The 14258-nt window shown below is 43.1% G+C and overlaps 1 protein-coding gene across 1 annotated transcript in view; it reads left to right on the top strand.

The window, feature by feature from the left end:
- LOC120055429 (hypermethylated in cancer 2 protein-like) overlaps positions 1-5242 on the top strand; it is a 55388-nt gene extending 50146 nt beyond the window's left edge. The window contains exon 2 of the mRNA XM_039003295.1: positions 2511-5242. Coding sequence (XP_038859223.1) covers positions 2551-4293 — 1743 coding nt within the window. The 5' untranslated portion in view covers positions 2511-2550 and the 3' untranslated portion in view covers positions 4294-5242. The remainder of the gene's footprint in view (positions 1-2510) is intronic.
- Positions 5243-14258: the final 9016 nt, after the last annotated feature.

Raw genomic sequence — 14258 nt, 5'->3', positions numbered from 1 at the left:
GAAACTCACGAGGCGCGGGTAAGTCCAGCGGAAATGTCGGACGAAAATTCCAAAAAGTTATATTACTGGTCGTAGAAACATATCAAACGATGTATAGAATCAATCTTTAGGATTTTTTAAATCATAAATGTTCAATAATGTCCCAACCGAAGAATTCCTTTGTCTGTAGAAAAGCCATGGAACGAGAGCTACTTCTCACATGAACGAGCGTCAAGAGTTTGTGGCACTCTGCTAGACCACTAACTCAACGAGTCCTTATGAGCCCCTCCTTTACAGTAGAAGCCTCAAACAGGTTTCTAAAGACGGTTGACATCTAGTGGAAGCCTTAGGAGGTGCAAAATGACCCCATAGACACTGTGTATTCAATAGGCCAAGCTTTGAAAAACTACAAACCTCAGATTTCCCACTTCCTGGTTGGATTTTTCTCCAAATCTACTAATAATATGCATATATTAGCAACTGGGACTGAGTAGCAGGCAGTTTACTCTGTGCACGCTTTTCATCCAAACGTGAAAATGCTGCCCCTTATCCATAAGAATTTACGTCTCTGAGAGCTTTCCACACCTGGATTGTGCAACATTTACCCGATATTCTTTAAAACATTCTTCCAGCTCTGTCAAATTGGTTGTTGATCATTGCTTGACAATCATTTTCAGGTCTCGCCATTTTCAAGTATATTTAAGTCGAAACTGTAACTTGACCACTCAGGGACATTCACTGTATTCTTGGTAAGTAACTCCAGTGTAGATTTGGCCTTGTCTTTAAGGTTATTGTCCTGCTGAAAGGTGAATTCATCTCCCAGTGTCTGGTGGAAAGCAAACTCAACCAGGTTTTCCTCTAGGATTTTGCCTGTGCTTAGCTTCATTCCTTCTATTTTTTATCATGAAAAAATCCCCAGTCCTTAAAGATTACAAGCATACCCATAACATGATGCAGCCACCACTATGAAAATATGGAGAGTGGTACTCAGTAATGTGTTGTATTAGATTTGCCCTAAACATAACACTTTGTTTTCAAGATAAAAAGTTAATTCATTTGCCACATTTTTTTCAGTATTTAGTGCCTTGTTGCAAACAGGATGCGTTTTGGAATTGTTTTATTCTGTACAGGCTTCCTTCTTTTCACTCTGTCATTTAGGCTATTATTGTTGAGTAACTACAATGTTGTTGATCCATCCTCAGTTTTCTCCTATTACCTCCATTAACTTCTCTAGGGTACGTGAGACGGTAGCGTCCCACCTCTTCAACAGCCAGTGAAACTGCAGGGCGCCAAATTCAAATACAGTAATACTCATTATAAAAATTCAGAAAACAAAACATATTTTACATAAGTTTAAAGATTAACTTCTTGTGAACCACGGTGTCAGATTTAAAAAATGCTTTACGGCGAAAGCATACCTTACGATTATTTGAGAACATAGCCCAGCAGACAAATCATTACAAACAGTAACCAGCCAAGTAGAAGAGTTACACAAGTCAGAAATAGAGATAAAATTAATCCCTTACCTTTGATGATCTTCATATGGTTGCACTCAGCAGACATTAATTTACTCAATAAATGTTCCTTTTGTCCGATAAAGTCTCTTTATATCCAAAAAACTGTTTTGTTCGGGCGTTTTCTTCAGTAATCCACAGGCTCAAACGCAGTCAAAACAGGCAGACAAAAAATCTAAATTGTATCCGTAAAGTTCATAGAAAAATGTCAAACGATGTTTATATTCAATCCTCAGGTTGTTTTTAGCCTAAATAATCGATAATATTTCAACCGGACAATAACGTCGTCAATATAAAAGGTAAACAAGAAAGGCACTCTCTCGGACTCGCGCATGAAAAAGCTCTGTGACACTTTAGGGTCCACTCATTCAGACTGCTCTTACTTCCTAATTTTTCAGAATACAAGCCTGAAACAATTTCTAAAGACTGTTGACATCTAGTGGAAGGCATAGGAACTGCAATTTGAGTCCTAAGTCAATGGGTACTGTAATGGCATTGAATAGAAAACTACAAAACCAAAATAAAACTACTTCCTGAATGGATTTTTCTCAGGTTTTCGCCTGCCAAATCAGTGATGTTATACTCACAGACACTATTTTAACAGTTTTGGAAACTTTAGAGTGTTTTCTATCCAAATCTACCAGTTATATGCATATCATATCTTCTGGGCCCGAGTAGCAGGCAGTTTAATTTGGGCATGCTTTTCATCCAAAATTCTGAAATGCTTCCCCCTACCCTAGAGAAGTTAAACTCTGTAACTATTTTAAAGTCACCATTCCTCTCCGGCAACTGAGTTATGAAGGACGCCTGTATCTTTGTAGCGACTGGGTCTATTTCTAAACCATCCAAAGTGTAATTGATAACTTTACCATGCTCAAACGGATATTCCATGTGTGCTTTTTTTGTTCTGTTTTTTTGGCATTGGAAAACCTCCCTGGTCTTAGGCCTATTTTTGATAACACTAACACGCCTCTCTCTCTCTCTCTCTCTCTCTCGCTCTCTCTCTCTCTCCTTCAGGTGTTGCCTGTGTAGGAAGAGAGAGAAAAGGAAGGTGGAAATGGAACTGCCAAATCATGCCAAACAAATACTACTGCAACTCAACCAGCAGAGGGCTAAGGGCTTCCTGTGTGACGTCATCATCGTGGTGGAGAACGCTCTGTTCCGAGCCCACAAGAACATCCTAGCAGCCAGCAGTATCTACTTCAAGTCCCTGGTTCTCCACGACAACCTCATCAACCTGGACACAGAAATGGTGAATCCCTCTGTTTTCCGACAAGTCCTGGACTTCATCTACACGGGGAAGCTCCTGTCCTCATTGGACCAGAGTAGTGAGCAGAACTACAGTGCCCTCTTGACCGCAGCCAGCTACCTCCAGCTCCATGACCTCGCCGCGATGTGCAGGAAGAAGCTCAAGCGAAGCGGCGGCAAGCCTCTGCCGGGTAAACTCTCCACCTCGGGTCCGCTCAGCCGACTGCGCCTCAACAACGAGCGCCTCTCGTCCTCCACCCTCACCGCCTCCCACAACCACTACATCCTCGCCCCCTCCGACGCAGACCAGCCACAGCCCGATGACGGCCTCCGGGACAAGCTCTCGGATGATGAGATGTTCATCGGGAGCACCGCCGGGAAGAATGGGACCTGCGGGAGTGGTAGTAATGGAAACCTCAGTAACGGTTTGAGCGGCAGGGAGACAGATCTCGGGCTGGACCTGTCCAAGAAGAGCCCTCCATCGGCGTGTACCACAACAGACGCACTCAGCCCTCACAGCAACTCCCAGGGTTCCCCTCAATCTGCCTCAGTATCCACAACCAACAGTGCCTCACTGGATGATTCCACCATCACTCTGCCCGGTTTGGACACCACCGGCCCAGAGCCCATGGAGCTCATACCCACCCCCAAAGCCCCTGAAGACAGTCAGGCCCATCCAGACGCTCCCCCACCTCGCAAGAGCTCCCGCCAGGTAGCCCGCAAGAAGGAGTGGCCCAAGAGAGAGGCTTCTGGTCTGAAGGCTGAGGATCGTGACCCGCCCCTGGTCAATGGTGTGATTGTGGGACCTAAAGAGGGCCGCTCATCCAGTGGCATAGGTGGGGACAGCAGGTGCAGCTTTCCCTCAGACCAGTCCTTCCAGTGTAAAGAGGAGGAGGAAGGAGGGGAGAATGGGCAGGAGCACAGTGACCAGAGCGGGCATAGTGATGGAGAGAGTGGAGGAGGAGGGCACCACAGCGCCAACTATGTGTACCGGCAGGAAGGGTTTGAGCCAGCGTTTGGGGACAACTTGTATGTGTGCATCCCCTGTGGGAAGGGCTTTCCCAGCTCGGAGCAGCTCAACGCCCATGTGGAGACGCACACAGAGGACGAGCTCTACATCAAAGAGGAGGGAGGGGCCTTTGTGAAAGAGGAAGAGGCTGAGGACCTCTCGGCCCCCGTGGCTCCCACCACATTCGGCATCTCCGAGCCACGGCCCTTCAAATGTACCGTATGCAGTAAGAGCTACAAAGACCCGGCGACCCTGAGACAGCACGAGAAGAGCCACTGGCTGACCCGACCCTTCCCATGTAACATCTGCGGGAAGATGTTCACCCAGAGAGGCACTATGACACGCCACATGCGGAGCCACCTGGGCCTGAAACCATTTGCATGCGATGAGTGTGGCATGCGCTTCACACGCCAGTACCGGCTGACGGAGCACATGCGCGTCCACTCGGGAGAGAAGCCGTACGAATGCCAGTTGTGCGGTGGAAAGTTCACCCAGCAACGCAACCTCATCAGCCACCTGAGAATGCACACCTCACCCTCCTAAAACACAACATCAAGCCAAAGAATGCTTTTTCATTTTTCCCCACCTCACAACCAAACAAATGCACATGTACACTCATGCAGAAACACAGCTACACACTCTCTCTCTCTCTCACACACACACGTAAACATAAATGTCTATACACAACCACCTGGCTTAGTGTGTGTAGTGGTTGTCCAGAGTCAGCATGTGGCAGGATGGTCATGGAAAACAACCCCAGCATGTCCACCACCTCTGGAAGTCTAGATGGGCAGTGTACCTCCCCTTCCCCCCTCTCTCTGAAGTCACCTATGGTGGGTGTGAGGGCATGGACCGGTGGTTGTTTCTCTTAGATCTTGTAAATGTGAATGGGGTACTGCTGTAACCTCAGGCCCACCTCATGCCTCTCAGTCCTAATACACCCTCAACACCTTTACTTGGGAGTATTTAAGCCTTTGACTTTTTCAAACTGATCCCTTCTGGGGGTATTCAGGGTTCCCTATATACTCCAACCTCATTAGTCAAACAACTACGCCATTCCTCCTTTTAATTTAGACAGGTCTAATATTATTCACTCTGTCAATGATGTACACTACAGGCAATAATTTCAAAGAATGTGTTTTTGTTGTAACCAAACAGCAGCTACTGTATATGTCCAATGCTAATGTGAGTGAACCTGGAGATAGTAGGGATGTCTGCATTAGGGTGGAGGGATGTTGTTGGTCATATCCATGCTTTACCTAAAAGTTTTATGTCTGAGTTTCCAGATGAGGGGCTCAATTTAATTTACTCCAGACACACACTCACCTTAAAGTCTCCACTCTACAGCTGGTCTCTGAGTAAGAGAAAGAGGGGAGGTGGGGTTAGTCATTTTGCCCACGAAAGCTCATCCTGGGATACAAAAAAACTAAATGGAGGTACTTGTTTTACTCAAAGAACCTGTAATGTTGCTGTGAATGTTTAAACTGGAAGGTCTTCGGATGTTTCTTCTTGGGGAAGGGGGATATGGGGTGAGGGTGGGGCAGTTAGTTGAACAGGGAAGAGACGGGAGGGAGGGGGGTCGGTGTAGGCTGAACTTCTCGTTTGGTGGGTACATTTATTTTTTGTCAGTATAGCTTTCCTCCCCTTACAAAAAAGAAAAGCTTATTTCGATAGGCTTGTGAACTCGCTACCTCTGATTACTCTTACGTTGATTAGTTGAAAGTTGCTAAATGTAATTAATTGTATAAAGTGTGTAGATAGTAACTTTTCCCCTAATGCTTTAACCTGCTTTAACCCGCCCATCTCTCAACACAGGTTTTTCATGCTTTTTAGATTTTTACATGTTAACATTATTTTAACTGTCTTTTTTTCTTCTTGTCATAAAGATAGCTTTCCGGGTGCTCTTCTCAATGAATAGGCCCCCACCTCACAATGTACTGTATTTTCTTGCAAATAGTGGTTAGTGAGTTTAGATGCACAGTGTTCCAAAGATCTAATGAATGTTAAGGCGGACGGAGCTGACTAACACATTTTGCTAGACAAGTTCATAACCAAAGTAAAAAAAAAAAAAGATGTACTTAAGATATATAGCATACTTAATTATTTCACTTTTGATTTGTCTTTTTCCTGTATGAAAAAACAATTTAAGAATTGTATTCTAGGTCCAGACAATTGAAACCCACAGTTGTGTTGGACTATTGACCAATGACTCTTGAGACGCTTGAGTTTCTGTATGGTTTGCAAGGAAAGCTTGTGCTGATTGGTGGGCTGGTGTTAACATAAACTTTACATGTAAAGTAACTGTAGAGTTTACAATGTTCCCTGAACTTTATTTTTATTTGTAACAAGGGTCCTTCTCATCACTTTATATTCCCCGACCTAAAAGCAGGACTTGATTACATTTCATGTGTTCTGTTCAGACCAAAAAAAAGAAGAAAAAATGATAGAAATTATATTAATGACATTTTTTATGTGAAGTTATAAGTTTGCTTGTTAGTTTATTGAGCCAGACTTGGGAAAGCTTGTATTGGAAAGGGAGAGGCAAGGATGCACTGGACAGCTCAATTCTTCTCTCAATTGTATTCACTCATACCGCATGGTTATGAAAATGTACATTTTAGTAATTTAGCAGTGCTCTTATCCAGAGTGAATTACAGTAGTGAGTGCATACATTTTAGTACTTTTTTTTGTACTCCCAGCTGCCTCCCATATGGGCCATTCTTATAGAATATTTATTTATTAGCATAGTACTACAAATTACAAACACTACTACAAGAGGGATGCATGTCCCTCTACTGTAATCATTCTCCACTGAAACCCAAGCTGTCTGTCTTAGCTTGTCCGGTGTGTCCCGACTCTTATGGTAAACTATGGGGGGAGAGAAACCTTCATTGCAAGTTTTTGGTATAGGCATTCCTCTATTATTTTGGTTTTACCTATCTTTTTTATTTCTATTCCTCCTTCATCCTCATGGTTGGTCTGTGGAATGTTTTGTCATCATATAGGGATGCAGCTGCAGTCATACAAGCATCGTTATCGTTTCAAGGTAACTGCGTCTTGGACTCTGAGATGTTACTTTAAAAACAAATGTTTTGCTGTTCTCGCCGAGGTAAAAGCAGTTACTGCTGAGTGGTTGCATGGTACGTGTGTATTTTTACCCCCCCCCCCCCCCCCTCACCATCACCACCCACCCTCCAACCTGAAATCCATCATGTAATTAATTGTTTTCCTGTGACCTCTTCTTACTTATTCGGGAGTCCACGATGCATTGCCTTCAGACGCTATTGTTCTTGTCAGCACTTAAGCAGTACAGCGTAATGTCTGTGACGCTCAAAAGGTCTTTTTGTACAGCAAGATCTCTAGCCATCTCTCCAAAGTCTTTGCAGCTGCAGCCGAACTAGCGTTTATTAGTTTGGCAAAAACTAAAAAAATATTAACTACAACTGCGATACTACTACTACTACTACTACTACTACTCAAATACTTCAGGGATTGTTCTGCATCTATGAATGTAGGACTCTCAGCTACATTTGTAAGACATAGTATTGTATCAATTTCTCTGTATTTTACTCATGAGAAAACCAAAACACTAGTTTCATATTTAAAAGATTAAAAAAATGGGGGGTACTTTTTCAACTAACACAAAGAGCCTTAACAAAAGGCGGGGCAGCTCAATACAAAAGTCGACTTTTTAGTTAGTATCATAATATGTTCCGAAATAGTCGCAAAGTTGTACAAAGAACTAAGACCTAAAAAAAAGCTCATACCCAAATCCACAAACTATTTTTTAAACCAAAGCACATTTGAATGATTATGGAACAGTGTGTGGCAAAAAAAATGATACATATGTATTTATCTCATTGTTTACATAAACTTTTACAGTTTTACAGACCTCAGTTGAGGCTCGGCCAGTCAGAGGTGTGGTTGTATGTGTTTTTTGCTTTTTCCACAGAGGTTTTGCTGCCAAAACAAAAGCTTCAGCTTCAGCGTCAGCGTCAACCCTGCGGCAGACTACTTCATATTTAAATTGGGGAGGGGGTTGCAGTTTTAGGGGTGCATCGCCCCCCCTCTGCCAGCTGGCTTTGGGGTGACCTTGTCCCCCTGCCCTATGAACCGTCTTCAGAAGATGGGACTGGGGGGATGGGACGGGACAGGACGGGGGTTAGGGTGCTGGATGGGGGGGGGGGGGGTGTTGCTGTTGCACGAAGGGCTGGGATGACGTTAGAACTCTCTTAGGCTGCGTTTACACAGGGAGCACAATTCAGGTTTTTTTGCCCAATTATTGGCAAAAGAGCTGATCTGATTGGTCAAAAGACAAATTAGTGGGAAAATTATTAGAATTGGGGTGCCTGTATAAATGCAGCCTTACTGTACCTCGGGACTTTAAAAACATAATTGAAAACTATAGTGACTGGGATTTGTTAATTGCATGTGAGCAGGTCTATTTGCTAGGGTCTTAAATGAAAGATTAATCCATTTTGAATGTGATATTGTATTTGTGTATTTCTGACCGATATTCTATGTATTCCCAAGGTCATTTCATGTTTAATGTGTATCTGAGCTATTCACTGTTCAAGCAGGCAGAAATACTGCCGGTATGAATCGTTTTTCATCATATGGCGCAAAACTTGAATGGCGAATAGGTCCGATACACATTAAATGACCCTGTAAATACATAGAACATTTCTCAGAGATGCACAAATATGATATAACATTCAAAATGAGTGAATCTTTCCTTTAACTGTGAATGTTCTTGATGTTTCTGCTTATTTGATGTTTGGAAAGGATGATGATGATTTTTTAGCTGCCTGTGTTCTGCCTATTTGTAAAAGCAACACAATCTTATGGCTGGCCTTGCCTCATACAAAGTTGGTGCAAACACTTATTGACAGTGTTCTTTTTTTAATCAAATGTCTGTTGTTGTCAGTGATGAATGTATTTATTTCTCTGGTCCTGCACTTGCCTCCGCTAAGACTTTTCTCAGTGTGTGAGACTGAGGTTCAGGCAGGACCCTTTTTGGTTGTATTTTATTTTGAGGATTTCAAGCGGAGAAACAAAAATGAGACACAAAACATAGCCATCAACCACAATCTGTGAAGTTGTAGACTTTTTTGGGGGTGAACAGATTCATTTTTATGTCAAAATGACGACGACGTTCTATGGCATTTTTGTATCTTCTCTCTCAGCTAAAACAAACAACATGTTTTGGGTGTCAAGAGGAGTAACTCACTGTTTGGCTGGACATAGGGGTTTAAACGATTAACTTTAACCCCCTGTGTACCTCTGTCGATGTCTGTCGGGCATCGTGGCTCATCTGTGGGCCATATATTGTATCTCTTCACAAACATCCTCTGCCTGGGTGTTGCCAAGCCACTGCCATTTAGAAAACCTATTCCTCCTCATCAACCTCACCCCTTTCTTTCTCCAAACGATAGAGTCGTCTCTATGATGTACATTTTTTTGTCTTAAACCACTCGCCGCTTATCATTTCTCTTGGACTTTTTTATTTGTTTGTGTCTCTGACAATTCTATAGAGTGAGGGGGTATTAGGGCTGCTTTTTTTAAGCCTCTCGGAAGGTCCAGGCGCGCTCATATCGGTTCACATTAATTGCAGTTTACTCTTTCTCTTACCTCATCATTGTAGTGTTTCTGTGTGTTTAAAAAATATAGTATCATTATGCAGTGTTACAAAGCTTTAAGAAACGTTATACAAAGTTCTGGGAATTCAAACCATGATGTTTTCCCTACTCAAAGCTTGTCCGAGTTACCTCTCTTTGTATTACTGTAGTTACACCCATGCGATGGTCTAGTTTCACCTTTTTTCTCCCTGTTGTTGTTGTCCCCTGTCTATTCACCAGGTCTGGTCTGTGCTGTGTCTTCGGAGTAGCTCCAATTTACCTAATCAAACTAAACCAAAGCTAGTTTTGAAATGGCGTCTGGCACACCACAGTGTGTTCTAAAGCCAAGGAGTATCTTTAACCGCTAAGCTTTACTACCACTCGCTATACCCACAATGTAGCTCACCCTACACCAACCGCCCTTTGACCCCACCCTTAGCTTCCATGACTCTGCGGCTAACGAAGCTAGTGATCGTGATTTCTCCCCACATATCTGTGACTTCAGTGTGTTCCACATATTCGACATCAGTATTTACCTCCAGGGACAAAAAAATGATTACCTCAACTCTGTGTTTACTTGCCATTTTACATCTCAGCATTTCTGCAGATGCAAATGTATTTTTTACTCGTTTTTTTTTTTTTTACCGTCCAGTTGTAACCAAAATATCACTTATTTTTTAAATAGTGTTTGTTAGTCTTGTCAAATGACTCCATGTTGATGGAAAGACATTATTAGCTGCTAAACTAGTACTTGAAAACTTGATTAAAGAAGTTGTCCGTGAAGCAGGTATATCAAGCTTCTCTCGGATCCATGAACAGCCGCCGTTCAATAATGTATCAGGATCCAGGGGCTCAGAGGTTCTGGAATGGACATGTAGGGTCTTTGACTATGAATAATTGAGGGCTAACATTCCCTCCCCCCTTACACACACTCTTCTACACTTGTTTACACACACACACACACACACACACACACACGGCCTAATGCCATGACCTCCTCTTGCTAGCGGCAGCACCCAGGCTGAGCCCTTCTCTCCACTCCTCTGAGAGCTCGTATTCAGGTCAGAGCTGTCGCTACGGCGATGGGGCTCGCTAACTCAGTGTCATAAAAGTGTAATACAGCTGACCTCAGCACTCACAACCTTGCAGTCTTAATATACAGTGGTGAGAAAAATAAACTGTTATTTTATGATCTTTTCATTAAAAGCTTGATCGAAAAGCCAACCCTGTTGTTGTCGTCTGTCTTTAATTGTTGTTGTCTGTTGGCTTGTCTATTTAAAAGTGTGTGTGTGTGTCTGTGTGTTTTTGTGCGCGTAAATACACACACATGTCTGTGAAGTATGTACTTATGTATGGACTAAACAAGTGATGGATATGTCCTATAAGGTATATGTAAATCTTTCTGTCTACCTTGAAAATGATCGTTGCCTCAGGGTTTGAGGTTTGTGTGCAGTCGAAGAACCTGTGTGTATGTGTGTGTTCACTAGGAGCCATTTCTGAAAGCCCCATTATTGCTTTTGTCTATCTGACATGGAGAGAATGTTGAAATGGCCTACATCTATGACAGTTATGACTCCATGTCAGTTAAGAATAAGTGGCACATAAAGACCTAGTTTGCAATGGAAGCTCCTGCAGTATGTATACCTGGCCTATCTCCGTACACACACACACACATTATACTTCCCAGGCAGGGTGTGGCTGTCATAGCTGAGGGCTATTGGCTGGTCTATCAGATAAAGCCAGTGGTAGGTTGATGGAAAAGGTGTGGCACATGCCCTTGACTGCCTGCATGGTGAAAAAAAAATGTGTATATATGTGTACACGTATGTATCTCAGGCCATTCACTGAAGTCAAATACTCTCTTCTCTTCTACTCTTTCTTCTACTCTTTCTGTCCCTTCCTGACTTTCATGCCTTCCTTTCTGGCTTTGGCTCTCACATATTCTGTTTCACTCTCTATCCCACTTTCACTCTCTATCCCACTTCTTCCACCCCCTTGTTCTCCTACCTTAATTTTTTCAGCTCTTTCTTTTTTCATCTCTCCTTCATCCTCTTTCTTTTTGCTCTTCCCTCTTTTAATAAAAGAGGAGAGGAGGGAGCTGGCACTTTTATGACTGTTGTATATGTGCCATTTGTAATGTGGTGCCCCTGGAGGTGTCATATGCTAAATAACCCTGAATGGGGTCAGGGAGGAACAATGACTCTGTCGATACCCCTGCACTGTCCTCCCAGCCTCCAGCCCTCTATCTTGCCCCCACCTAGCACCAGCTCCAAGCTAACACAATGTGTGTGAAGTGGAATGGGTGTGGGGAGGGGGTGGTCGGGCACTCAAGGCTTATACACAAATTATCCTCTGCATGGCAAGTGTGCGCATGTTTGGATACCAGGCTTTTCATTTTGAGTCATGTTCACCATTTTCAAGACGATTTCCTAAAACCGCGAAAAGTACCAAACTCTAAATGTTTTTCATTGAGTTTGGCTGAAGTGCAGGTCTAGGATCAGATTGCCCTACCTCCAATTCCGAACATGACCAATAGAGGCATCTAAAAATAACTAACTCAGTATCAGTGTTTGGGGGCAACAGGGGCAACCTAATCTTCAACGTGTCTCACCAGTGTTCCCATTAGGAGGAAGCTGTGGGAATTAGTGGAATTTCCATGCCCTGCCCAGGTGGGTCAGGGCTTGCCTGTGCTCGTCTGGGAAGGCCTATAGAGGAGCTGCCAGACTGGGGAATGTGAGAGAGATGGCTGCCCTGGGTGGGTAAGGAGATGGATGGCTGTCCAACACTACACTTATGCTGCGTTTCGACTATAACACCAGTGCTACACTAGTGTATACACCCTTGTGTTATACTAGGGTAATTGTGTTTCCATAGCTAGGGCTGATAGTGAGGACCTGTGAAGAGCAGAATCAACAACCTTTGCATAATCAAAACAGTTGCTTTGAGAAAAAGTGTTAAAGTTCACTGTTATGTAAACTTCACTTTTTGGTAGCTGTTCCCAAGTCAAATAAGCTCTCATTGGTCCTGCATACAGTTACACATGTTTTGTTGTTGATGCTGTTGTGGCTATTGTAATCGGCACTAAAACTTATTTTCTCCAGTGGATTTTATATGTTTAGCCCCCCTTGCAATTATGTTAGGCCCTCCCTCAGGTTTGACTCCAAATCCAATATGGCATCCAATATGTCTGCCACATTACCATTAAATGGTGCTTTATTCACCTGTATATGTAAATTTTTTCAGATTTTTGGAATCCAATATGCCCACCATATACACTCAAACACCTTTGTATAGCCCGTATAAAAACTCAGCAGACTGCTTGAGGATCAATGAGGCAACTGTGAGGCTCAAAAGAAAGGTAAGAGAATCCAATCCTGGGCTCTGACACCCTCTCCCTAGCTCTACAACTTGCCTCTCCAGGGTTGAGCTCTTAAGTAACCTCCTTATCATTTAGAAGTGAGCTTTGACTCATTGCTAGTACAATATGTCTACCTGAATCCAACATGACCTTCATTTGTGATGAACATTCTTATCCTGTTCGGGTTGAGCTGGCACATTGCTTCTTCCAGACAATAATGTCCACTATCCTGGCTGTCTGCCCTGAAGTTGCTGTATATGTTGACTTGGTGACAGTTATGGTGTATGAGTAGGATGCAACCACACATGACAAGTGCATAAGGCGAGGTGTTCACCACAATGAACCAACACAACTTAACACTCATTGACAATAAATGCCATCAACTTAGTGGGCCTTCACATATCAAAGGAATTGTACCTCTCCAATGTCAATCCCATCCTGAATCTCCCAGAACTTTCCTTGATAAGCCCACTAAGCCGTCAGTCCTCCCCTCAGGCAGTTACTAGAGACAGAGACACCATGGAACTGGACTGCCACATGTCAGGAGGCCAATTAACAGCCAAAATGCAGTCTGGAAGTTGCTTGTGTGCATTGTCCTCATATATACCTATTGACTGGCCAGCATATGTGACACCTAAAAAGGACTTGCATGTGAAGAATGAGCGTTCATGCTGGGGTGACTCATGCATTGGTCTAGGCAGTAATCCCAGCATCCATATATGGACATATGCCATTTATGGCAAACAAGAGGCACCTTAGGATGGTAGAACTTGCTGTATGCAATTATTTATGGTGGTTGGGGATTGATTGTGAGATAATGGTCTTTGCAAGTGGTCTTTGATAGTGGTCTCTGCAACCCTTTTACTGTCCATCAAAGCCTAGGGATCATCTTCAAATGTATATGTGTGATGAGCTGTGCTATGTCCCTCACAACCAACACTTCTTAATCATAGTCTATGACCTAGCTACACTCTAAATAACCTCTACTGTAACCTGAGATCATTATCCACATCTCTTGCTGGGCGTGCCCCAGTCTGCAATCAATGCCAACCACCCACAGTTAATATTGGCCAAATTATCATCATACCTGATTTACAAAGGAATATAAAGAAATATGTGGTGCATGACCTGCATTACTTTTTGCCACATTCAACATTAAAAAAACTCTGCCCACAGGCCAATGAGGTATTGTAAAGATCTAAAGGCAGGTCTGTTTGTGACAGCCCTTTCACAGACTCCTTCACGACCAGACAAACAACCATTCCACTACTGGAGCAACCCAAGCATAATTCAGGCTGCGATAACATTCCAGTTAGTCAATAGGTGTCTTTTGTATACAACCTGCATCTGCGGACTTCCTGAAGTAAAAGGTCCCAGAAATGTTCCATATGCACAAAATGCATATTTCTAAATTTTTGGGGGCAAAAATTTGTTTACATCCCTGTTAGTGAGCATTTCTCCTTTGCCAAGATAATCCATCCACCTGACAGGTGTGAAATATCGATACGCTGATTAAACAGCATGATCATTAC

Source organism: Salvelinus namaycush, chromosome 1 (genome assembly GCF_016432855.1).
Source record: "Salvelinus namaycush isolate Seneca chromosome 1, SaNama_1.0, whole genome shotgun sequence".
Lineage (NCBI taxonomy): Eukaryota > Metazoa > Chordata > Actinopteri > Salmoniformes > Salmonidae > Salvelinus > Salvelinus namaycush.
This window is presented reverse-complemented; position numbering and strand designations above follow the sequence as displayed.